This window comes from Leopardus geoffroyi, chromosome D1 (genome assembly GCF_018350155.1).
Source record: "Leopardus geoffroyi isolate Oge1 chromosome D1, O.geoffroyi_Oge1_pat1.0, whole genome shotgun sequence".
NCBI lineage: Eukaryota > Metazoa > Chordata > Mammalia > Carnivora > Felidae > Leopardus > Leopardus geoffroyi.
The window spans coordinates 106,099,231-106,122,421 of NC_059329.1; the positions used below are offsets into that span (position 1 = coordinate 106,099,231).

The 23,191-nt window shown below is 54.1% G+C and overlaps 3 protein-coding genes and 1 long non-coding RNA gene across 7 annotated transcripts in view; 2 read left to right on the plus strand and 2 right to left on the minus strand.

Moving 5' to 3' along the window:
- The window catches only part of RAB3IL1 (RAB3A interacting protein like 1), a 43,014-nt gene extending 39,703 nt beyond the window's left edge, over positions 1-3,311 (minus strand). Inside the window, exons 1-2 of one of the 2 annotated variants that reach the window (XM_045485523.1) lie at positions 2,968-3,311; positions 1,437-1,526 (exon numbers count right to left, since the gene is read on the minus strand). In XM_045485523.1, coding sequence (XP_045341479.1) covers positions 1,437-1,526; positions 2,968-3,089 — 212 coding nt within the window. In that variant the 5' untranslated portion in view covers positions 3,090-3,311. The remainder of the gene's footprint in view (positions 1-1,436; positions 1,527-2,967) is intronic. The other variant, XM_045485525.1, reaches the window with a different exon arrangement.
- A 320-nt stretch (positions 3,312-3,631) lies between these two features.
- On the plus strand, positions 3,632-4,197 carry LOC123601806. Its single transcript, XR_006714260.1, has 2 exons — positions 3,632-3,789; positions 4,066-4,197. It is a non-coding gene; the product is annotated as an uncharacterized LOC123601806 (long non-coding RNA).
- Positions 4,198-6,656: 2,459 nt separating this feature from the next.
- BEST1 (bestrophin 1) lies at positions 6,657-19,164 on the plus strand. Of its 3 annotated transcripts, XM_045485533.1 has the most exons (11): positions 6,658-6,810; positions 7,865-8,037; positions 9,445-9,539; positions 10,013-10,246; positions 10,818-10,972; positions 11,332-11,409; positions 11,923-12,075; positions 13,663-13,743; positions 14,040-14,191; positions 16,664-17,311; positions 18,362-19,164. In XM_045485533.1, the coding sequence occupies exons 2-11, from the start codon at positions 7,886-7,888 to the stop codon at positions 18,378-18,380; spliced, it is 1,767 nt and encodes a 588-aa protein (XP_045341489.1). In that variant the 5' UTR covers positions 6,658-6,810; positions 7,865-7,885; the 3' UTR covers positions 18,381-19,164. The 3 variants fall into 3 exon arrangements, with proteins under 3 accessions (XP_045341490.1, XP_045341489.1, XP_045341491.1); XM_045485534.1 differs by lacking the exon at positions 13,663-13,743 and having other exon boundaries at positions 6,657-6,810; XM_045485535.1 differs by lacking the exons at positions 11,332-11,409; positions 11,923-12,075; positions 13,663-13,743 and having other exon boundaries at positions 6,659-6,810.
- FTH1 (ferritin heavy chain 1) lies at positions 18,837-21,737 on the minus strand. Its single transcript, XM_045485536.1, has 4 exons — positions 21,351-21,737; positions 19,688-19,834; positions 19,258-19,383; positions 18,837-19,163 (listed from the first exon to the last, which is right to left on the minus strand). The coding sequence occupies exons 1-4, from the start codon at positions 21,462-21,464 to the stop codon at positions 18,999-19,001; spliced, it is 552 nt and encodes a 183-aa protein (XP_045341492.1). The 5' UTR covers positions 21,465-21,737; the 3' UTR covers positions 18,837-18,998.
- Between the last annotated feature and the right edge of the window lie 1,454 nt (positions 21,738-23,191).

The following is a 23,191-nucleotide window of genomic DNA, read 5'->3' on the forward strand; positions in this document are numbered from 1 at the left end:
ACCTCTCACCACATACAAAAATTAACTCAAAATATGTCAAAGACCTACGTGTAAGACCTGGAGCTACAGAACCATCAGAAAACTTAACAGTAAATTTTTATGACCTTGGATTTGGTAACGATTTCTTAGATATGACACCAAAAGAACAAAGAACAAAAGAAAAAATGAACTGAACTTTGTAAAAAAAAAAAACAAAAAAAAACAAAAAAAAAAACTTAAAAAAATTTTTTAATGTTTATTTTTGAGAAACAGAGACAGACGTGAGTGGAGAAAGGGCAGAGAGAGAGGGAGACACAGAATCTGAAGCAGGCTCCAGGCTCTGAGCTATCAGCACAGAGCCCGACGTGGGGCTCAAACTCATGAACTGTGAGATCATAACCTGAGCTGAAGTGGGACGCTTAACCAATTGAGCCACCCAGGCACCCCTAAAAACAAACAAACAAACAAACAAACAAAAAACCTTTTGTGCATCAAAGAACATTCTCAAGAAGGTGAAAAAACAAACCAAAGAATGGGGAAAAATAGTTGTGAATCATATATATCTTGTAAGAGTCTAGCATCCAGAATATACAAAGAACTCTTATAACTCAAACAATAGGAATACAATCCAATTAAAAGATAGGCAAAGGACTTGGATAGACATTTCTCCAATGAAGACGTGCAAATAACCAATAGGCACATGAGAGGTTCAACATCATTGGTCATGAGGGAAATGCGAGTCAAAACCACAAGGAGACACCACTGAGATAGCATGGTTTTGTTTTTGTTTTTGTTTTTGTTTTGTTTTTTTGTTTTTAAGGAAAATAACAAGTTGGAGAAACAGGAATCCGTCAGGCAGTGCTGGTAAGAATGTAGAATGGTACAGCCACTGTGGAAAACAGGCAGCTCCTTGAGAAGTTAGCCAGAGAATTACCATGTGATCCAACAATTTCACTCCTAGGTATATACCCCAAAGAAATGAACGTTTAAAGAAAACCATGTCTATAAATATACATAGTAGATAAAAAAAAAAATGGAAACAATCCAGATGTCCACCAACCAAGGAGGGAATAAACAAACTGGGGTATATCCATACGGTGGAATATTATTCAACCCAGAAAGGAATAAAGCACCAACATGCGCTATAATGTGGCTGAACCTTGAAAACATGAGGCCAAGGGAAAGAAGCCAGACATAAAAGGACAAACGTTCTTTGATTCCATTTATATGAAATGTCAAGAAAAGGCAAAGCCATAGAGACAGCAGTAGATTGATGGTTACCAGGGATGGGAGAAAGGGGTGAACGGGGAGTGACTGAGTAATAGGTACCGAGTTTCCATCCGGGTGACGAAAATGTTCTAGAATTAGTGCCGATGGTTGGATGAAGTAAAAGCCGCTGAATTAATTGTACATGGAAAACGGTTAAAATCGTGACTTTGATGGTATGTGCATTTTACCTCCATGTTAAAAGATAGGAAGGAGATACATCAAAATGATAATCCTCGGCGATGTTGGTTTTCTTCACCGCGCTGCATTTTCCTAGCTGCCTACAATAAACATGCGGTGCCAGAAAAAACTTAAATCGCTCCTGTTGCTGTGTGAAACAAGGCTGTCCAACTGTCAGCTGCACACAGACCTCCCGGGGGATCTTGTTAAAGTGCAGATTCTGATCGAGCGGGCTAGGGTGGGACCTGAGAGAGTCTGCATTCCCAGCAAGCTTCCCCCGACCTCCCCTGGAGCAGCCAGGCTCCTGAAATCAGCAGCCCAAGCAGCAGAGGAAGCAGGTGCACCGCAGCGGAGATGCCCACACAGAGAAGACTCTTGCTTCTGGATGCCCTCCCCCCCCCCGCCCCCCCGGGGCCTATGTAGTGTAGGACCCACTGAGGTTTATCCGAAATTCAGATGTAACTGACTGCCCTCTGTTTTTATTTGCTAACTCTGAAACCCCAGGCTGCGGTGGAGAAGAAGGGTTGAAGCTGTGGTTGTCCGGGCAACCTGGGGCTGAGACACTTCAAGGCCACTCAAGGCGGCTTGCTGGGTGGTCCCGTCGACCTAACAGATAGCCACCAACACGGCTTACTCCTCAGCTGGCCCGCCCGTCTGCCATCCTCCCCACTGCCCTTGGGTCTGTTTCACCCACCTGGCCCCCTCCTGGAGAAGACTGCCCTGGAAACTGGCACACAGACTCCCACCTGATCTGGCCGCCTGGTCCAGCCGCCCACAGAGCAGAGGAGTCCCCTCCAGGACACCGCTGCCAGGCAGCCTGACCCGCCGACCAACCCGGGGTCAGTAACCGAGGGCCAGGAGGCAGTCTGCGACGGCCTTGAGACTCGGGTGTGAGTGGAGGCTCGGACGAGGTACTTCGCTTCTCTCTGGGCCTTGACACCTACCTGTGACAGGTGGGTAACACTTCCTGGTCCCCAGTTCCGATGATGAGATGAAATCATTTCGAAATAGCGCTCCGTGCACTGCCTGGCACCCAGTAAACGCTCAAGATATCGGGGAAACCATAGCTTCTTCTCTTCCCCTCCCACAATGCCCAGCACGGGGCTAAGCACAGCTGACATTCAGCACGCACCCGTGGGAGCTGAACAGCAGGAACGTCCCGGAACAGTGAAGGGACGCACTGCTCTGACCTGGACAGGTGGCCTCCTCACACCCTCCCAGCTCTGCCTCTAATTCTTTGTGACTTGAGTTAAGTCCGTTCCTTTCTCTACACCTCGGTGTCTTTGTCCACCAAGTAAGCGGGTGGATGAGCAGCCATCTGTGTTCTCTCACAGCCGTTAATGTGCCCATTCCACAGATCAGGAAGCCTGAGGCTACCGACTCGCATGTAGTGAAGGTGTGACAGCACCCAGGTCTTCTTAAACCCCGCGTGGTTCTTCAGGAGAACCCTGGCCTGGGGTTCTCCCCCACCTCCTCACCTGCCCATTAGCCCCAGCTCTAAGCTGGTGGGGAAGGGGGTTGTGGATGGGGTCTGCCCCTCGCCTGGCTGGCCTCAGTGGGGCAGAGTCCATGGGGACAGGGCCGCTCGGAGATCCCAGCGTTCTCCGCGAGGCTGTGGTGAATCCTCTTGCCTTTCGTATCCGGCTGGGCTGGCTCCAGACCATTCGATGCTATTCCATTGTCATTGGCAGGATTGGGCTTGGTGAAGCTGGGCCCGGCGTGTCCCGGCGTGTCCCAGCCTCTCCCCGTCCCCGTTGTCTTTCTACAGGAGCCGGAGCTCATGTGTTCGTCTCTTGGGGTGTTGAGTCTACCCAGCCCTTCAGGGATCGGGGCTGCTGGCCCCAGTGTAGAGATGTTGTTATCTGTATTACTTCCAGGCCCCAGGCTGGTAGGGTCCCTCCCCTCCTCTGACCAGATATGCCCAGCCCCCTCCTTTTTCTCTCTTGGCTTCTGCCCTGTTCTTTCTGTGATTGGCCTAAGAGAGGGGTGTGGGCCGGGAAGTACCCTACACAGAGCCGGGAGGCAGCATCCAGGGCTGGTTGGGCCACCCCAGGGCCTCCTGCCCACTGCCCCCCAGCCAAGCTGGGTCCTCTGCTTCCTGCCCAGCTGGGGCTGGCCTGGAAGGGCACAGTGGCAGGCCCTCTGTGATGCTCCTGTTGCCATGGTGATTCTAGATGAAAAGACCATAGCATTCTGTCCCCGGAACCTCCCCCCATCTTCCCAGCTCTGCTTTGTCTGCCTCCGGAGATGGCTCTCCGCTGGTGGCCTCGAGAGCTATGGCTCTGCTGCGGTCAGCGTCTCTTCTGTGTGTCTCCTATCCCCCTGGACGTCCCTTTAACCCCAACAGAGACCACTACCCTAAGAGTAAGCCTCTGCCCCCACCCCACCCCCCAAAACTGACATCCACTAGAGAGGTGATGGCGGGTCATGAAAAAGCCACAGGATTCAAAATGAAAAGCCCCAGATTTCAGCCCCAGCCTAGCCTTTTATAGCTGTGTGGCCTTGGACACAACAGGCCTTGAGCTTCAGGGTCCTCCTCTGTAAAATGTAGATAATACCCTACCGAACTGTCCCTCAGAAATGCCTCCGTGACTTTGCATGGACTTTCCCTTATATGTAATACCCCTCCGTCCTTCTCAGCTCCGGCGAACTCCTACCCATCCCTCAGGACCCGGCTGAAATGATCCCTTGTGTGTAACAGTTTCCCTGACCTCTGTGTCCCTGACACAGATACGAGGACTTGCCATTTTGTGTTAAAGTTATTGAAGAGTTTCCTTCGTTTTTATCTGACTATGAATTTTTGGACGCAGGAGGAATCGGATGAGGCTTAATTCCGGCATCAGAAACGGTTTGTCGGAGGACTACTTTGTCGAACAGAAAGCAAAAGAGGATGACCCTGACTGGGGTGGACTCCATCCTTGCAGGGGTCAATCCTGGGGCCCTTTGTCCAAGCACAGCGTGGGCCGATCAGTGCTTGCTGTAGCCTCTCTGTGTGCCTGAGATGCAGGCTGGGGACATTTTCATGGCTGGGAGCCACTGGAAAAGACCCCGACTTATGCCTAGGGTCTACCTGTCTTAGCACTGGGCCGGGGCCAGGAGCAGCTTCTCACCGGGTGTGTCTGTGGATATCCTGGGGCATCTGGGAGGGGAAGGAGGGGGGCACAGCACTGTCAGCTGGTCCTGGTAGGACTTTTGGGATATCGGCAAGGAACCTGAAGTTCACGGGAGAGAGAGAACTCCGGATGCCACGGTGTCTTCCGACTCTCTTTCATGGCTCTACAGCTGCTGGTCAGGGTGAAGGAGAAGGAGGAGCCTCCAGGGCCAGCTCCAGGGTCCCTACAGACCGCTCATCAGCCAACAGGGCTTCCGTGGCGGGAGCCAGCGAGTCAGGGGCGCCCTCCAGTGGTCATGATAGGGGAGGCAGGAACCTGAGCGCGCAAAAAGGGAGGTGCTTCATTCACTCCTTCAGCTAACGTTAAGTGAGCATGCCCGCGCCAGACGGGTGCTAGGCACATGTTTCAGTTCTAACTAAAAATATATTGAGCATCTGCTAAGTGGAGAGCTCTCCCTGGAGTGTAGATATTTCTGGGTGGGGGAAGACGGAATGCAAGGTAGGGAATTAACCCTTCCAGCAGTGATTCTCAACCCACGTTGTCCGTTGGCCTTGCCTGAGGAACTTGAGAAAACATGAGGGTCTGGGGCCCGTCCACCCAACCGAATCTGCAGGGGTGGGGGCGGACGCACCAGGGGCCGGCAGCCGGGCACGAGAACCACTGGTTTGACTGAATCATCACCCATCGTTCTCATTGCTGAGGTAGTGCTATTGTCCCATTTTCCAGACGAGGACGCTGAGGCTCAAGGGAAGGACAGCGATGGGAAAGATGTTTCCCACTGCACAGGCTGCATGTAGCAAATCGTCCTCGAAGACACCCCCCCCCCCCAACTGCAATGGCCTTGTTGTTTGCTGTGATTAGAAAAATACGCAAGGTGGTTGTGAAACGGCGCACAAAAGCCACCTGCAATCTCAGCATTGTGAACACTTAGGAGTATGTCAGAGAGGGGGAAAGAGAGACGAGGGAGAAAAGGATGGAGGGAGGAGAGGGGGGAGGGAGGGAAGGCAGGGAAGGCATGGATTGATTTTAAGGCTCGAGGTCATTTTGTAAATCAGGGCTTCCGGAAGTGCGATCTTCAGACGTGGGCCAGCAGCGCTCGTTAGAAACGCAGCCCGCCGCTCCCCCACGACCCCCAACCCGGTCGCAGAATCAGACTCTGGAGCAAGATCCCGAGAAGCTGCATGTTTCGGATACATTCCAGACTCTTCCTATGGCCACTCGCTGAAGACCAAAAGCCCCTGGGGCTTCCAGCTTTCACAAGAGGAGCCTGTCCTGGACAGCCATCATTTCCAGAGGCTTAGGGCCCTTGCGTATAGACTGATGTATTAAACTGTTTGGAAGCAGGTGCTGAGACGTTAACCAGCTGCCCCTGGGGACCTGGGTACATACCCCCATTTTGCGTGGGCTGGCTAAAAGCCAGCAACAAAAACACTGAGGCTGCTGCGTCATCCTTCACCAGGCCCAGCCCCCACACAGCAGCCTCCTACCCCCGCCTTCTTCCGTAGCTATGAACCAACCCACTAACTGGATTCTGCCAGCCAATCACAGCCCGAAAAACCTATGATGTCACCATCAGCCAATCAGAGCTCCTCACCAGCATAGGAAGACCAATGTCACTCTTAAAAAGGTGATGAGGCCTAAAGCGAGGCCATCTTTTTTGGATAGGGACACTGAGGCCTAGGGAGACACAGAGGCCCACTGGGGTCAGCCACACGGGTGGCAGAGCCAGGACTGGAAGCCAGGACTTCTGACCATGGTCCAGTGTTCTTTTCACTGCCCTCCATGCTGCCCAAACCCCGAAGGGCCTGGGCCGGGGCTCCCTCTCTCGTGTAGCTCCTGGCACCGGAGATGAGGACCAGGGCCCCGGCCCCACTCCCGACAGCTCTCCCTGCAAGACCTCAGCCGTCAGAAACAGATCCTTCGGTCTCTGGATTTGAGGGGCCAGAGAAAATGGCGGGATTGGGCCCATGGTGGAAGGGAGTTGCCCCAAATTCTAGCCCTGGTCTCAGCCCCCACAGCCCCCAGGAAGGAATTAGAGGGGCCCTGGCTAGGCTGTGCCGGCTGCTAATGTGCAGATTATGAGGAGGGGCCGAAACAAGGGCTCCTTTGTGGAGGCCCTGGATTAGGCAGTCAAGTGACCGCCTAACACACGCATGGGCAGGGCTGGCCCCGAAGCGTGGGCAGGGTCACTGGCCACAGGACCCCCAAGAGTCCCATCGGTCCAGTGGCCAGAAATGTCGTGGGATTCCCTGAGAGGACTGGAGCTCCTCCTGTGAGTAGCGGTTGGCCCAGGCAGGCGGGGCCGGGGCTTTGAGGGCCCCTGGGGTAGATGGCTGTCCTTGCAACGGTGCGGGTGATGCGGACACATGGGCAGCACGTGTGTGCGGGGGGGGGGGGGGGGGGGGGCCACCGGTATGTGTGTGTGTGTGTGTGTGTGTGTGTGTGTGCGCAAAGTCTCTGAGGTGGGAATGAGTTTGGTGTGCACAAGGCACAAAGACAGCCACCCCAGCTGCATCAGAGCGAGTAGGGGGAGGGCAGGTGGCAGCCATTGCTTCGGGAAGTTTGTCCTGAGCACCTGCTATGAGAACACCGTGGAAGCTTCCATTCTAAGGCGGGAATAGGCAGACATCCAATTCAAGTATAACAAGAGAAATGCTATGGAGAAAAATCGATAAGATGAGGGGACAGAGAACCAGTGGCACTGGGAGGCTATCTCCAGGTAGAGTAGTGGGCGGCATTCTTTCTGAGCAGACGACCCGAAGTGGGAATGAGCCACACGGTTAGATTAGGAAGAGCATCCTCCAGGCACAAGGATTAGCAAGTGGAAAGGCCCTGGGGTCACTGATCAGTAAACATCATTTGAGCATCTCTAGCAGCCAGACTCTGTTCTGGGCAGTGGGGACAGGGAAGTGGACAAGACCGACGAGGCCCCTCACCAGTCTTGGTCCAAAGTGGCTGAGGGTGCTTGGGGAGCTAGTGAACAAGATGGGCTCGGGGGACCAAGCCCAATGTGTGGACTTTGCTATTGCTGTTGTCATTACCTCTGTCAGACAACTCGAGGGCACAGACCTATCTGTGTCTTCTCTGCCAAGGCTGTGGGCAGCTCTGGGCTCACTTCCCTGGCTTCCCATGTCCCACAGTCAAGAAGAGCCAAAAGGGCCTTTGAGGCCACCTCATCCCCCTCCCAGTGTCCAGACAGGAAAGCTGAGGCCCAGAGCAGGGAGGAGTCCTGGCTAAGATCACGCATGACGCCCAGACAAGCTCTGACCAAGACCCCTGCTCCCTGCCAGGCCCTCATCGGTGTCCCTTCCCTGTCTGTCTACTAGCGTGCCCCCCCGTGCTCAGTCATGACCGTCACCTATTCAAGCCAAGTGGCTAATGCCCGCTTAGGCTCCTTCTCCCGCCTGCTCCTGTGCTGGCGCGGCAGCATCTACAAGCTGATCTATGGCGAGTTCCTCATCTTTTTGCTCAGCTACTACATCATCCGCTTCATTTACAGGTGCAGGGGGACAGGCTGGGGTGGGGCCCGGGAGGGGCGCAGCTGGGGCTTGGAACAACTAGGGGGACACTCTTACAGGACCAGCGTCCTATAAGGCTGACCTGAGCTCCTAGCCAAGCCCTGGGGGCTGGGGGCTGGGGGCTGGGGGTTGGGAAGACATAAAAGGAGTCAGACTGGGAGGGCAGCTCACGGCAGGCCAGGAGTATCTTTCTCCCAACTCAGGGACAGGCCCGGGAACCCAGGCCTTACCTGGTCCCACTCAGCCAGCCTGTTTTCCTGAGTCCCACACAAGCTCAATCCCAGACCATACTTTTCCCCCCTCCAATAAACATGTTTATTTAAACAATAAAATATAGGACAGATACAATCACAGAATATACGAAAGCATTTTGAATGGAAAAAAGCACTTACGACCGAAATGGATTGAAGGGCTCTTACATAGGGAAAGTTCTTGGGTTCGTAATTACAATGCCAATAACGAAGCACGGTGATTTTCTTTGGTTGTTACTAGGCCATCAAGATCCTTTTTAAAGAAAAATTAGAGTTCATTTCTGAGAGTTTTAAGTTGATAGCAAAATTGAACAGAAGGTAGGGTTTCCATATTCTCCCTCGAACACACACAGCCTCCCCCACTATCAACATCCCACGGCAAAGTGGCCTATGTGTTGTAATGGATGAACCCACACGGTCACATCATTGTCACCCAAAGTTCATACTATACACCAAGGTCCATGCTCGGTGTTGTGCATTCTGTGGGTTTGGACAGATGCATAAATGATATGTATTCACCATTTTAGTCTCATACACAGTAGTTTCACTGCCTTAAAAGTCCTCCGGGCTTCACCTATTCAACCCTCCCCCCCCCCATACATATTTTTATTAAAAACATTTTTTTAACGTTTATTTATTTTTGCCAGAGCACGCACACGCACACAAGAGGGGGAGGGGCAGAGAGAGAGAGGGAGACACAGAATCCGAAGCAGGCTCCAGGCTCTGAGCTGTCAGCACCGAGCCTGATGTGGGGCTCGAACCCACGGACTGTGAGATCATGACGCAAACGGAAGTCAGCCGCCCAACCGACTGAGCCACCCAGGCGCCTCATACGCTTTTTAAACACCAAATGCTATTTGAACCTGCTTGGGATCCTTTAAAAGGGGGTCAGTGGTGCCTGAAACGAACTCCTGGCGAGACCTTCCTATAGCTCACAGAAAACCTCCTGAGGGGGCCTCTTCCAGCCATGGAGCAGAGGCCCCCTTGGGGTTTGGGGTTGCCAGAGAAGGACGGGTTGGGCCAGTGAAAGGGGCAGGGAAGTGGTGGGGGAGCAAAGCGGCAGTCACATTCCTACCCTAGGCCTGGCTGGACGTGGTACCTGTCTCAGCCATGTCTACACATCCCCCTCCCCCCCAGGATGGCCCTCACGGAGGAACAGCAGGTGATGTTTGAGAAACTGACTCTGTATTGCGACAGTTACATCCAGCTCATCCCCATTTCCTTCGTGCTGGGTGAGCTCCCCCTTCTGAACGTCGGGGTCCCAGGGGCTGCTCCAGGCTCCAGACAGGGGCTACGAGGAACTAGCTGGTGAAGGCCACTGGAATGTCAGTGCCTCTTGGCAGTTCAGAGAAATGGGGGGACTGCTCCCAGACGGAATGAAGTTAGACATTAGGAAGGACGTCCTGCTGTTGGCACTCAAGACCCCAGTTTCTGAGGGCAGCCCTGACAGGGTCCCTGGAGCCTGTGCGCAGGAGGGGAGGGGTCTGGCAGATTTCTGGGTTAAGCGGGGGGGCCTCTGGGAGCGAGAGCTTGGGGCTCTTGCGCCTTTCTGCGGCGATGGTCTTCCCCTGCTGAGTGCCTTCCAGGAGGGTTGGGGCTGGGCCCCGCTCCCATCACAAAGATGGAGAAACCAGGCGTCGCCCTTGTTTGGCTCTGGCCGCAGCCTGGGCCCTCGCCTCGCCCCCCTCCCCCTTCTCCTGCCCAGGCTTCTACGTGACGCTGGTCGTGACCCGCTGGTGGAACCAGTACGAGAACCTGCCATGGCCCGATCGCCTTATGAACCTGGTGTCGGGCTTGGTGGAGGGCAAGGACGAGCAAGGCCGGCTGCTGCGGCGCACGCTCATCCGCTACGCCAACCTGGGCAACGTACTGATCCTGCGCAGCGTCAGCGCCGCAGTCTACAAGCGCTTTCCCAGTTCCCAGCATCTGGTGAAAGCAGGTGGGCGGGGCCGGCGGGGCTGGCGGGGCGGGGGCAGGGCCGGTGGGTGGAGCCAGAGGCCTGCCTGCTGATGATTGGGTGGGGATGGGGTCGATACCTGGGTCGAATTGGGCGGGGCGGAGTCAGGTGCGCGAAGGTGGGTGGGGCGAGGCCCGGGGAACCACGCGAGGAGAGGGTTTTGAGATATGGCTAAGGGACCCTTGGGGGATGAGAGAAGAGTGGGGACTGAGGGCCCGGAGTGGGGCTTTGGGAATCGGCAAGAAAGTACCTGTCTGCCTGCCTCTGTCCTTCCCCGTCCAGCTCTGCGGGTTTTCAGTCTCTGACCTTCCCTGGCCCTTACCTGAGCTGGTCCTCATTAAGAAGACAGACACTTCTCGCGTGCTCAGGCCAGAAGGGCACATAGTAGGCACTCAGTAATTATTTGTTGAAGGAGGATGGCAAAGAAGCTCAAAGGTCCCAATGAACTTGGCCCTAAATCCTGGGCTTCGGCAAGGCCTGGCCTGGCCACCCCTGCCAGCCCGTCCCTTCTGCAGGTTCCCCCACCCGCTGCCTTCTTAACTCCACCCCGCAGGCTTTATGACCCCCGCGGAACGCAAGCACTTAGAAAAGCTGAGCTTGCCGCACAACACGTTCTGGGTGCCCTGGGTGTGGTTTGCCAACCTGTCAATGAAGGCGTGGATCGGAGGTCGAATCCGGGACCCTGTCCTGCTCCAGAGCCTGTTGAACGTGAGCTTCCCGACACAGATGGGGCTGTTGCAGAGTGGGGACGGGCTGTGCCCGAGGTTGCACAAAGTTTCCTACAAAGAGGAGGCTTGAGGGTCTTCCCAGAACCTGCCTTGAGATTGTAGGATTTTGTCCAACAGCATTCCACAACCCACCGTGGCCCCTTGCCCCCGGTTCCCTTCCCACTTCCTCTCTAGAGTGAGCCTCGGAGATCCTGGTTCCTTTTTGACAGATGAGGAGGCTGAGGCACAGAGAGGTTAAGGGAGCCGCCCATGACCACACAGCCAGGGCTGGACCATGAGGGTTTGAGCTTGGGAGAGCACACTGTGGTCAGAACCCCAACCCTCCCTCCTGCTCCCCAGGAGATGAACGTCTTGCGTACTCAGTGTGGACTCCTGTTTGCCTATGACTGGATCAGTGTCCCACTGGTGTACACACAGGTGAGGACTAAGCCAGTGAAGCTGCCCATTTGGGAAACGAGGTGGGGGGCGCTGGTAGGACTTGGGGAAACAGCCTGTCATAGGAAGGGCTCACTTAGGGGCTAAGAGGCTCCCCCTGGGAGTTAGATCTGGACTTTGCGGGTTCTCTCCAGTGCCGAGTTGGAAGAGTCTGGGCTCCTGCCTGGTTCAGCCCAGCAGAGGCAGTGTGATCATCCCTATTTTATTTTATTTTTTATTTATTTATTTTTTAATACGAAATTTGTCAGATTGGTTTCCATACAACGCCCAGCGCTCATCCCAACAGGTACCCTCCTCAGTACCCGTCACCCACCCTCCCCTCCCTCCCCTCCCCCATCGACCCTCAGTTTGTCATCCCCGTTTTAGAGATCACAGAGACCCAGAGTCACTGGACCGCACAAGTCAGAGCAAGGTCTCGTTCTCCCAGCCTAGGGAGCTTCCTGACTTCTGGGCCTCCCCCAGCTCATTTCTGCTGCCACCTCCCTTTCCTCCCAGGTGGTGACCGTGGCGGTTTACAGCTTCTTCCTGGCTTGCTTGATCGGGCGGCAGTTTCTGAACCCGGCCAAGGCCTATCCTGGCCATGAGCTGGACCTCGTTGTGCCCGTTTTCACGTTTCTGCAGTTCTTTTTCTATGCTGGCTGGCTGAAGGTGAGATTCTCTGCCTCACAAGACCGGGTGAGGTCACGGCCAGGAGGTCCATGCTCAGCCAGGAAAGGAGAGTCTCAAATGTGGGAAGTGGGCTGCTGGGCCCCGCCCACCACCCTCTGGTCTCCTCCTTCCCCGTGTCTTAACATAGGAAGAAACTGAGGCCCAGAGAAGAGCAGGACCCGCCAGAGGCCTGTGTCTGATCTCAGTGCTTCACCCGAGGCCTAGGACATAGCCGGCAGGGAAGAGACAGGGAAAGCTCAGTTGTCAAACCATTAGATGTCCCCTCAAGAGAACGTTCTCCAAACATCTGTCCGGAATAAGGGAAATGTATGGACTAAGATGGCAGTAGCTGACCCCACTGGCGAGGCAACTCCTCACCGTCCCCAGTGATGAGGCTCTGGTCCCAAATTTGTCCCCTCTGCTTAGTAAAGCAAAAGCCCTGATGTTAACTACCCTAGCCCCCATCCTTTCAAGGCAGATTAGCACCACCTCTCCTTACTCAAGAAATCTATCCAGGGCGGGATGGGGGAAGGTGTCTCATCCCCACCCCAAGTGGCTCTTCCAGGTTTTCCTCCCACTACATCCGGAGCTGTCCCTAACAGGAGTTCTGAACAGCACCATTTCCTCTCCATCTCTTTATCTTTCCTCCGTTTCTTTTTTTTTTTTTTTTTTTTTTTTTAATTTTTTAACATTTACTTTTGAGAGACAGAGCAAGACAGAGCATGAGTGGGGGAGGGGCAGAGAGAGGCAGGGGCACAGAATGCAAAGCAGGCTCCAGACTCCGAGCTGTCAGCACAGAGCCCAACGCGGGGCTCGAACCCACGGACCTCGAGATCATGACCTGAGTCAGACACTCAACCGACTGAGCCACCCAGGCGCCCCAGATCTTTCCTCCATTTCTCACCCACCCTCTGTCTCTTCCTTTTTTCCTTTATTTTTTGGTAGCGGTGGTGATGGCACGTTGCCTCCTCCCTCCCTCCTGTGCATGGTTTGCGCGCGCGCGCGCGCGCACACACACACACACACACACACACACACACAGAGCTATTCCTTCCCCATCCACACCCTCAGCCCCTCAGTCATCTTCGCTTCAAACCAGATCACACCCATTTTTTCTGGTTGAAATTCCCCAGCGGCTTACGGGATGTCCCTTGAACCCTCAGTGCAGCTCACCCCTACTGCGGGGCTTTGTCAGGGGACTTCACAGGTTAGTGCCAGGATTCATCCTGCCTGGGCCACCCTTTATTTGATCACAGCCTCAACGTCTCTGTTGCATTGAAAACAATGAATAAATGAGTGTTTGAAGACTGGAATGAGTAAATGAACGAACGCACAGAATTCTGGAACTCCGGGGAGCATATAGGTTTGGGAGGTACCAGTGATGACTGGTACTGAGTGACACAATGAAGGACAGCCCTTCCCTGAAGAGCTTCCCTAAAGGGAAGGACATACTGGCTCTGGAGATGGTGGTTAGGGAGGCCAGGCATCGAGGGGGGCGTGGAACTAGAAGGAGCTGAAAGTTTAAGGCCAGGGAGCAGGCTGCAGGGAGTCTACCTGAGGATTTCCAGAGCCTCACCTCTCCCCAAGGTGGCAGAGCAGCTCATCAACCCATTTGGAGAGGATGATGATGACTTTGAGACCAACTGGATTGTCGACAGGAGCCTGCAGGTATTTGGGGAGAGGGGGCGCCTATCCTGTGGTCCTTCCCTGAAAGGGCCAGGGAGGGGACCCCACAGGTCTGCAGGAAGGCCTCAGCGTGAACTGCCCCTCCCAGCCAACCATTCATTCACAGGATTCTCACCCCAACTTCCGAGGCTGAAGATGGGCATCAGTCTCTCCATTTCACAAGTAGGGAAACTGAGGCCCAGAGAGAGGGAAGTGACCTCTCCAAGTCATCTAGCAAATTCAAGGTCCTGCTTGGGCTGACCTTTCTGCTGGATTTTCCTTCTGTGCCTGGCAACCAGGTGTCCCTGTTGGCTGTGGACGAGATGCACCAGGACCTGCCCCCAATGGAGCGGGATATGTACTGGAATGATCCAGAACCGCAACCCCCCTATACAGCTGCTTCCGCCCAGTATCGTCGACCCTCCTTTTTAGGCTCTACCTTCAACATCAGGTGAGCAGTGCCCGGGACCACTTTGGTGAGTCGAAAAGCCCAAGTGCAAGGGCCTGCCTGAAAACTTAGAATAGCGCTGGTTAATACGTATCGGATGTGTGCTAAGTGCTGGGAATTCTGCTAAGCTCTTTGTATAAACTCTCTTTTTCCTCCCAATGGTTTGGTACCTCCAGTTTTCGGGTGATTAAGTCCAAGTTCAGAGAGGTTAAGTGGGTTGTCCAGCCCAAGGTCACAGAGTTAGCAAGTGATACACGTGGACCAGGTGTGTCTGCTTCTATCTCCACATCCTTACCTTGTACTGTTTAGTAATTCCTAAAGCTGTAAGGGATTTTAGGTACAGCCAGTCTAAGCCCCCCACGTCCAGAGCTGGAAACAGGTCCTGAGAAAAGAAGGCACTTACTCAAGGGCAGTCAGTGATCAGTGATGCAGTTGGGATGTCAGAGCCTGGTTCCCAGCTCTGGTCCGGAACTACGTTTCCTGATAAGCCAGGGAGTTTGGACGGGGAGTGAAAGCGGGGAGGGGGAGGAAGTGAGGGGAAGGACGGCAAGCATGTCCCCAGCAAGACGCTGGGTCATCACAGGTAACTTCTGGGTAGGCTCCGTGCTACAGAGCACAGGCCTCAGGTCACCCACCGCAGCCAGCCAGACTTCCCCACACATGGGTCCTGTTTCCCTGATTCCGTCCGAATCCCTTCTAAGCTGCAGCAGGGTCACAGTGGGCTGAAGGGCCATCCCAGACAGCCCTCTGTCCCCAGTATGAGAGTGGGGAGGACTATATAGAGTCATCTGCATGTCAGGATCCATACCATCAAGATTTTCTTCCACAGTATTAAGCATTGTTGTCTTTTTTTTTCTTCGAGAGGCTTTTTAAAGTTTATTTATTTTTGAGAGAGAGAGAGAAAGAGTAAGCACAAGCGAGACAGGGGCAGAGAGAGAGAGAGAGAGAGAGAGAGAGAGAATCCCAAGCAGGCTCTGCATAGATGGTGGGCCCCCGATGCGGGGCTCAAACTCACAAACCATGAGATCATGACCTGAGATGAAGTCGGGTGCTTAACTAGCTGAGCCACCCAGGTGCCCCAGCACTATTGTCTTTTAAAAACCATATATCTGGGGGCGCCTGGGTGGCTCAGTCGGTTGGGCGGCCAACTCCGGCTCAGGTCATGATCTCGCGGTCCGTGAGTTCGAGCCCCGCGTCGGGCTCTGTGCTGACAGCTCAGAGCCTGGAGCCTGCTTCAGATTCTGTGTCTCCCTCTCTCTGACCCTCCCCCGTTCATGCTCTGTCTCTCTCTGTCTCAAAAATAAATAAATGTTAAAAAAATAAAATTAAAAAAACAAAACAAAACAAAACCATATATCTGGGGCGTCTGGGTGGCTCAGTCAGTTAAGCATCTGACTTCAGTTCAGGTCATGATCTCGCGGTTTGCGAGTTTGAGCCCCGCGTCGGGCTCTGTGCTGACAGCTCAGAGCCTTGGAGCCTGCTTCGGATTCTGTGTCTCCCTCTCTCTCTCTGCCCCTCCCCTGCTCGTGCTCTCTCAAAAATAAATGTTAATAAATAAATTAATTAATTAATAACATAAAAATAAAAACCAAATATCCTCTTAAGCCATAATTAGAATTAGCGAGAGTCTCTAGTAGGTGTGAGGAAGGTTTGAAAAAGTGATCACATGAAGGCTGGAGGCTGGCTCGGGTCAGAAGCATTTCTGGAAGTTGCTTTTGAATTCCATGTGGTCTGCACTCTGGCAGCTGAAGGTTGGGTGGAGGACAGAGAATAGTAATACATAGACCTTGTCTGCAAGGAACACACAATTCAGTGAGGGGACTCAAACCCAAGGCCCCAACTCTGGATACAAGGTACAAAGTACCAGGTGCCTGGGGGAGACGGAACATAGAACAAGAGACCGCCTTTGGCCTGAGAGGTGGCCTCCAGCTGGACCCGGAGCTGGGCCTTGAAGCGTGGGGAGAATGTGGACACGAGCGAGGGCAGGCCACACTCTGGGACAGGCGGGCTCTTTCCTGCAGAGCAAAGGCCTTGGGCTTCCAGAAAGCCAGACTTCTTTGTGGATATGCTGCTCCGCAGTTACAACCGCAAACCCCCAACCTGCCCAGAGTCACTCCTGGGCCTCATGTGACTGACCAGACCTGGGGAGCAGTATTCTGCTCGCCTGGAGTGAGGGATGCTCACGAGAAGACGGAGATGAAGACAGAGCCCTTAAGTGCCAGGCTGGGGGGGGGGGGGGGGCAAGGAGGGGTTAGTCAACACGGGCAAGAGGGAGGCACACAACAGTGAGGGGAGCCGGGCCTGGAAGGATTCACAGGGCAGTAGAGGATGGGTCGGGAGAGAGGTGAGTCCAGGCATAGTGAGAAACACTGTGTGTCTTTGGCTTTGGGCCATAGAGAGGGAAAAGAGGGGGTGAAGGAGAAGTCAAGTCAGGCTTTGGTCCTTGTCCGCTGCTCAACCGAGTCTCCTTTACAGTCTGCATAAGGAAGACATGGGGTTTCAGGCAAATCCAGAAGAGGAGGAGGACCCTCAAACTGGCATCATTGGCCGCTTCCTAGGGCTACAGTCCCACGACCACCATCCCCCCAGGACAAACTCAAAGACCAAACTACTGCGACCCAAGAAAGAAGGCCTTCTCCAAGAGGGCCAGCCCAAGAAACTCGGGAGTGCCAGACAGCACCCTAGGAACCAGGAAGGCGGCAAGCCTTGGAAGATTGAGGAGGAGGATGATGCTTTCGAGACTGCTGCACTATACGGGAGGTCAGGCTACCACAGTGCCCCCCAGACGCCCCTCAGCCACACCCCTATGGTCTTCCCACCTGGAAAGTCAGCACCCTCAGGCCTTCGCAGAGTCTCAGGCACAGACAGCGCTGTCAAAGACCAAAGCCTACAGCCTGTGACTCCTGACAGAGAGAACAGTTTTGAACTGCTCTCAGATGGCGTCGGGTCCTCAACGGAGAACCCACAATTGGGTCACATGAAGAAGAAAACCGTTGAGTTTAACCTGACCGACATGTCGGAGACCTCGGAACATCATCTCAGAGAATCACTTTTGGACCAGTCAAGCAACATAGAGATAATACTCAGAAGTCACGGAGATCCCTACTGGGCCTTGGAAGACAGGTCGGTTCTCTACCTTAGCCAGGTCACTTCACCTCCTCCCCTCCCCACACTCCCACCCACATGGGGGGAAGCCCCACCAGCTTCCCTTGCTGTGAGCCTACCCTTTCTTCCACCATTTTTCCTACGGTTCCCCCACTGCCCGAGCATGCTGGACTCACCCCTTGCATTGCCTTGGGGCACACACCTGGCCACCTCAGCAAGGGCCCTAGTTAAGTGCTGAGGGCTTCTGCTCATTTCCCCCAAGAGGCTGATACCACCAGGAAGAGTCCCCTGGGTCCCAGGTGAAGGAAGCTGAGGTTGCACTGACTGCAACGATGCCTGGGGGCTACCAGGCCAGGCTTAGGTGGGCATGTTATCCCTGGAGCTCACTTTTGGAGGAGCAGACCCCAAACCATGAGGCAGAGCTAGGAACTCTAGGCTGTAACCTAAGAACTCCACTCACTTACCCAGCCTCAGCTGGGTGACCGCATATGAACACTGCCCCACAACCCTCCAGTGGTCCTGGAAAGTTATTACACCCCTGGGAACTGGTAGATGGTCAAGGTGAGGGTGGCCAGGTCCCTGGGGGTATCTTACTGCTTTGGGGAACTCATCAGGACTTCTGAACTTCTATGTGCTTGCTCTTCATGCTGCCTCGGGGGTCCATCCAAAGCTGTCAAAACCCCAGCAGGTGTTTCCCTACATTCAGGATTTCACCCGTTAGACCCACCCTACCCCACCCCCAATCATGATGTGGGAAGTGTAACTTCCTATTTCTAGATTCTCGAGCAGTAACTTCCGGGTCAGAATGCACACTTTGTGATTAAAAGCCTGGAAAGGGCTACCATCGGTTTTGTTTCTAGCCAGACGGAAACTTACGAATCACCGTGGCTTGTTCGGGAAAGGACATTAATGTAGTTGTTAGCAAGGAGATGGCTCTGTGGTCTCCTGACGCTACTCACTGATGTTGTGTAGTTTAGATGTCTCAACCTTTGCCACACTACGCAACTAGTTTTAACACTGAAGTGGAGATCTTCTGTACTCACGTTAACTTTCTCCAATTTTCTCTAGGGAGGAAGCACACTCTTAGCCTGTTTCCCCGAGAGGGACACTTCACCGGCCTGGTCCTACCTGCATGTACACCAGCGGGACACTGATCCAGTCATAGCCATACAGCTGTCCACACTGAAGCATACGTTCGTATGACAGCCTGGATTAAATGGTTAGCTTAGTGGGTAACAAAATCAGTAGTTTCAGGACTACTTAAGCCTTTAAGTGCCTTTTGTACATAAAAATTGTGAATGCTAGACCGAATCACCGGAAACATGTGATTCAAAACATCAAATTCAGCATCCGGAGTCCTTACGTCCTGTCTGAATTCCACACCCCCAGCCTTGACATCTTTCCCAAACGGAAGAGTTTAATAAATACAAATCCTCCTAGGCATTTCATTTGGTTACCGTGGTTGAAGCGCAGCACTCACAGGTTTTGCACAGAGGACCTGGATCCAATTCTAGCCCATCTCAACGACTCAAAAGACAACAGCTGGGTGCCAAATTACTTTATTTGAAGGAACGGTACAAATGAAAGAAGTTAAGTAGATGTTTTGGTACAACTTCTAGAAAAGGGAAAGGTAACCCCAACACGCATGCACTGCCTCGGTGACCGGGGAAGTCACCCGTGTGGCGATGGGAAGACAGCCTAAGGCTTAGCTCTCATTATCACTGTTTCCCAAGGTGTGCTTGTCAAAGAGATACTCTGCCATGCCAGATTCGGGAGCCCCCATCTTGCGCAGGTTGGTTACGTGGTCACCCAGTTCTTTGATGGATTTCACCTGCTCATTCAGATAATGCGTCTCAATGAAGTCACACAACTAGAAAACAGAAATGGGGAAGAACGTTATTGGTAAGCTTTCCCAGGAGAGGCAAACGGTTCCCTCCGTGGGCTCCCCGGTTGTCAGTACTCACATGGGGGTCGTTTTTGTCAGTGGCTAGTTTGTGCAGTTCCAGTAGTGACTGATTCACACTCTTTTCCAAGTGTAACGCACACTCCATCGCATTCAGCCCGTTCTCCCAATCGTCACGGTCTGGTTTCTGAACGAGAGGAGGTCAGGTCAACGCACCTGCAGCCTCTACCAGCCCACCAGTCAGCAAGGACCTCAAACGTGCGCTTCACAAGGGACATCCAAGTTTCTCCTGCAACAGCTTCCAACTTAACACCCTCGCCCACTACTCTTTGCCGCCTTTAGCTTAGATGGTTACGCCTAAAAAAAGCACAAAATCCCGAAGTCGCCTCGTTTTATCAGGGCAACTGCTAGCTTCCGAGTGATTCCTGACACCCGAGGACTGCTAGGTAGCTTACTTAGGAGGCACGGCACCTCTAGGATCTTTCGTTCACCTTGATATCCTGAAGGAAGATTCGGCCACCTCGCTGGTTCTGCAGCTTCATCAGCTTCTCAGCATGTTCCCTCTCCTCATGAGATTGGTGAAGAAAATATTTGGCAAAGTTCTTCAAAGCCACATCATCACGGTCAAAATAGTAAGACTGAAAGGGGAACATCAATGTTAGGCTAAGGAGTCCCAAGAAAGGCACTCTGCTGGCCTAAGTCTTTCTTTCTCAAAGCGCAGCAAGAAAGGGATCTGTGCTGAAGGAGACTGGGGGCAGGCTGTGTTCCTGGAATGAACACAACAGTAATTACTGTGTCTTTATTTTGGTCCTTGAAATTGAAAGTTTACTACAAGGAACCTTTAGAATACCATGGAATTGCCCCCAGCATGGAATTTCTTAAGGCTCTGTATTAGTGCAAAGTTCTTCCGCCCAACGTCCAATTTGATTGGAGAGGGTGTGGGAGTATTTACCCTGCACAAATAGTGCCTTCTCTCTCTACTCCCTGGTTAACCCCTGTCAGAACATGAACTCGCCAGCTTACAGCAGCCTGTAAAATTTCTAAATTTAACAAATTTCTAAAATTGACCCATTAGGGATGGTGAGCTGTGGGCAATGCTAAGGTATACAAATACATTGCCAGCAGAAAGCAAAAAAAAAAAAGCAAAACAAAAACCCTGAATACAAATATGTTGCCAGCAGAAAACAAAACAAAAACAAAAAAAACCTGATGCAGTTTTAGACACTTGCTGTATTCAGGTATTCCTCAAATGGAACGGCAGTCATGGAAATCCAGGCCTGTTTTTCAAATGCATCTGGAACAGGTCTATTCTTGGATAATTTGCACAATCATAAGACAATTCTAAGTAAAACTCCCACCACCTCGCCTCAAAACCAGGATTTTGGAAAACGGAGCCCACTGATTGGCGCATGGAAAAATTCTTTGCCCAGTTACTGGTGGTGTACTTTATCCGAAAACCACGGGTTCAGTTAGAGGGCCACAACTCTCAGGCACCAAAAAGATAAGGAATTAAGTATCCAGGCAAAAGGACGGATGACTAAGACAACTGTGTCCTCGCAAGGGGAGATTTCCGCGCTTCGATTCAAGTGGGACCCAGAGATAAGCACAACAGAGGGGTGGCGACGGCTGCTCGAGAGTGGTCAGCCTACAGGAGATAAGCCACTGAGCACCAGACCACCCCCGCCCCTCCCGGCCGTTGCTATCCGACACCATTACCCAGCAGGCTCCGCCATACCCGAAGGGGGGGGGGCGGTGGGGGTGGGGAGAGGATGGGGGCTGGACCACTTCGCCCGTTACCCAAGCCAAAGGACGACCTCAGGATCACGTGATCGACGCAGGGGAAGGGATGGAAAGGCCAAAACCACCTTCCTCGCTGCAGGATCGTACTGGTCGCAACCGTGGCCGACTCCAGGGTTTCAGCAAACCAGGTTCTCTTTAAATATAGAGGGGGTGCGCAGAGGCGGCCCTGCCAGGGGACACTCGGAAAGGGCGAACTCGCCAGAATGTCTGCGCAAGTCCCGGGAGACCTCGAGCAACGTCCATTTTCTTGCAGGGCGCGCGCGGAGGCGGGAGAGGCCGCCCGTTAGCCACACCCCCGCCCCGCCCCGCCCCGCCCCGCCGCCCGCGGCCCGGAGAAGCCGCGCCCGCGCTCACCATGGACAGGTAGACGTAGGAGGCGTAGAGCTCCAGGTTGATCTGGCGGTTGATGGCGGCCTCCGAGTCCTGGTGGTAGTTCTGGCGCACCTGCGAGGGGGACGCGGTCGTCATGGCGGCGGCTGAGGAGAGGCGGCGGCGGCGGGCGGTGGCGGCGCTGGAGCGGCGGCGGGAGCCTTGGGGCGGTCCGAGGGCGCTGTGAGGAGATGGCGGAGGGCTGGCTCTGGGCGGCCGGCCGGAGGGGGGGTGGTCGAGCGCCGGGTTCCGTCCAAGCACTGTTGAAGCAGGAAACCGCGGCGACTCTCGGCAGACTGTGGCGCAGATGGCCGCGGCCCCGCACTTATAGCGGGATCGGGCGTCAGGCCCGCTCGGGCCAATCAAGCCGCCCGCCCGCCGGGACAGGCCCCGCCTCTTCCGGTGGGCGCGCGGCCCCGCCCCTGGGGCCCCGGGGGAGGGCGGCGCTGCCGGGGGAGGCCGCGCGTGTCCCGCCGCGCGTGGGGCCGGAGGCGTCCTTGCGCTGGGCCGCGCCTTTGGTGCAATTGTGGGGAAGACGTGCGGAAGGGCAGGAAGCCCAGCTCGGAGCCCGGGGCCCAGGGCGTCCCGGGTCCCGGAGCCGACGGAAAGCGCCCCTGGCCCCCGGGGCGTCGGGGCGATTCCTGAGGCCCTGGGCGGGCTCCCCGAGGCTCTTGGCCAAGGGCACGTTAAAAATCCGAGCGGTAGGGCAGCAGTTAACCACACTCGAGGCGACTTCCTCGTCATGCAAATTGGGAAACTGGAAACATGGGCCCTAGGAGGCCGTGTGAGTCAGAGATGTGGCTGGGAGAAGGCTGGCTTTCTCTTCCTCAAGGTCTAGCAAGGAGCAAAATGCAGGCCTCGGCCCGTCCCTGGTTGTCCCCCGCCCTTCCGTCCGACCCCGTCCGCCTTTTGCCGAAAGCAAATATGGCTCCTCCTGCAGCTTCTACAACAAAGGCTGGGCGGGCTGTTTCCCGAGAGGCATGGACAGGGCCTTCCCTGAGGGAGTCCTGGCGGGGTGGGCCGCCTGGGCTTCCGAGAAAATCCGGAGGACGATTTTCTTTTCTAAAGAAAAGACAGGAGAAGCCACTTGGATCTGGAGACGAAGCCATGAGGCCATTTTGAGATGGCCTCTTTTATGGGCCCCGCTTACAGGAGACATCTCCTGGGGTTACCCTTGGAGAGAAGCCGGTGGGGCTGAATGCACGACATGACCTGCGTGACAGGTGCAAGGAACCCTGGAGGGGCAGGGCTACTGGGTGTGGCTTGCAGCTGTGTCCCAGGCACGAGTAGGTGTGGATTCGAAGATGGCCGAATTGGAGTTAGGCCCGGGCTCCTGTCTTCCAGATTCCCAGTCCGCTGGCTTCGAGGTTCACTGTTCTTAACCGGGTTCCTTCAACACAAGTGGGAGACCTATCCAAGACCCCTGTCGGGGTGCTCACAGACGTGAGACTGGAAACTGAACTCCCCAACCTTAAAAAGGGAAGGAGCTCTACTAAAAAAAGAAGTTGCTGATGGAATTACTGTGATTTCTCTTTCTTGGGTCTTTGCTACACTCCTTTCAAAATGAGCGAGCACATGTTACTTTCAGGAAGAAAATTTTAGTGGGGCTAGAGCTACAAAAAATAATAAGCAGAAGGCTGCTGGGAGAGCATAGACAAGGGGTGCCTTAGCGTGTCTGGGATAGGAGGTCAGGGCAGGCTTCCCAAGGGAAGTGACAGTGGAGCTAAGTTTGAAGAAAAAGCTAGAAAGAAGGTGGCGTGGAGGGAGGGAGGGAGACGGGGAAGGGAATTCCAAGCGGGGAGAACAGCATATGCAAAGGTGTGGAA

Bases quoted from the DNA above. Each gene is read 5' to 3' on its own strand.
- BEST1 (XM_045485533.1), top strand. From the start codon at position 7,886: ATGACCGTCACCTATTCAAGCCAAGTGGCTAATGCCCGCTTAGGCTCC. The intron at 8,038-9,444 runs GTGCAGGGGGAC...CCTCCCCCCCAG, and splicing joins ATCATCCGCTTCATTTACAG to GATGGCCCTCACGGAGGAAC. The intron at 9,540-10,012 runs GTGAGCTCCCCC...TCTCCTGCCCAG, and splicing joins CCCCATTTCCTTCGTGCTGG to GCTTCTACGTGACGCTGGTC.
- FTH1 (XM_045485536.1), bottom strand. From the start codon at position 21,464: ATGACGACCGCGTCCCCCTCGCAGGTGCGCCAGAACTACCACCAGGAC. The intron at 19,384-19,687 runs GTGAACGAAAGA...CCTCTCGTTCAG, and splicing joins TCTTCCTTCAGGATATCAAG to AAACCAGACCGTGACGATTG. The intron at 19,164-19,257 runs GTGAGTACTGAC...TCTGTTTTCTAG, and splicing joins CTGACAAAAACGACCCCCAT to TTGTGTGACTTCATTGAGAC.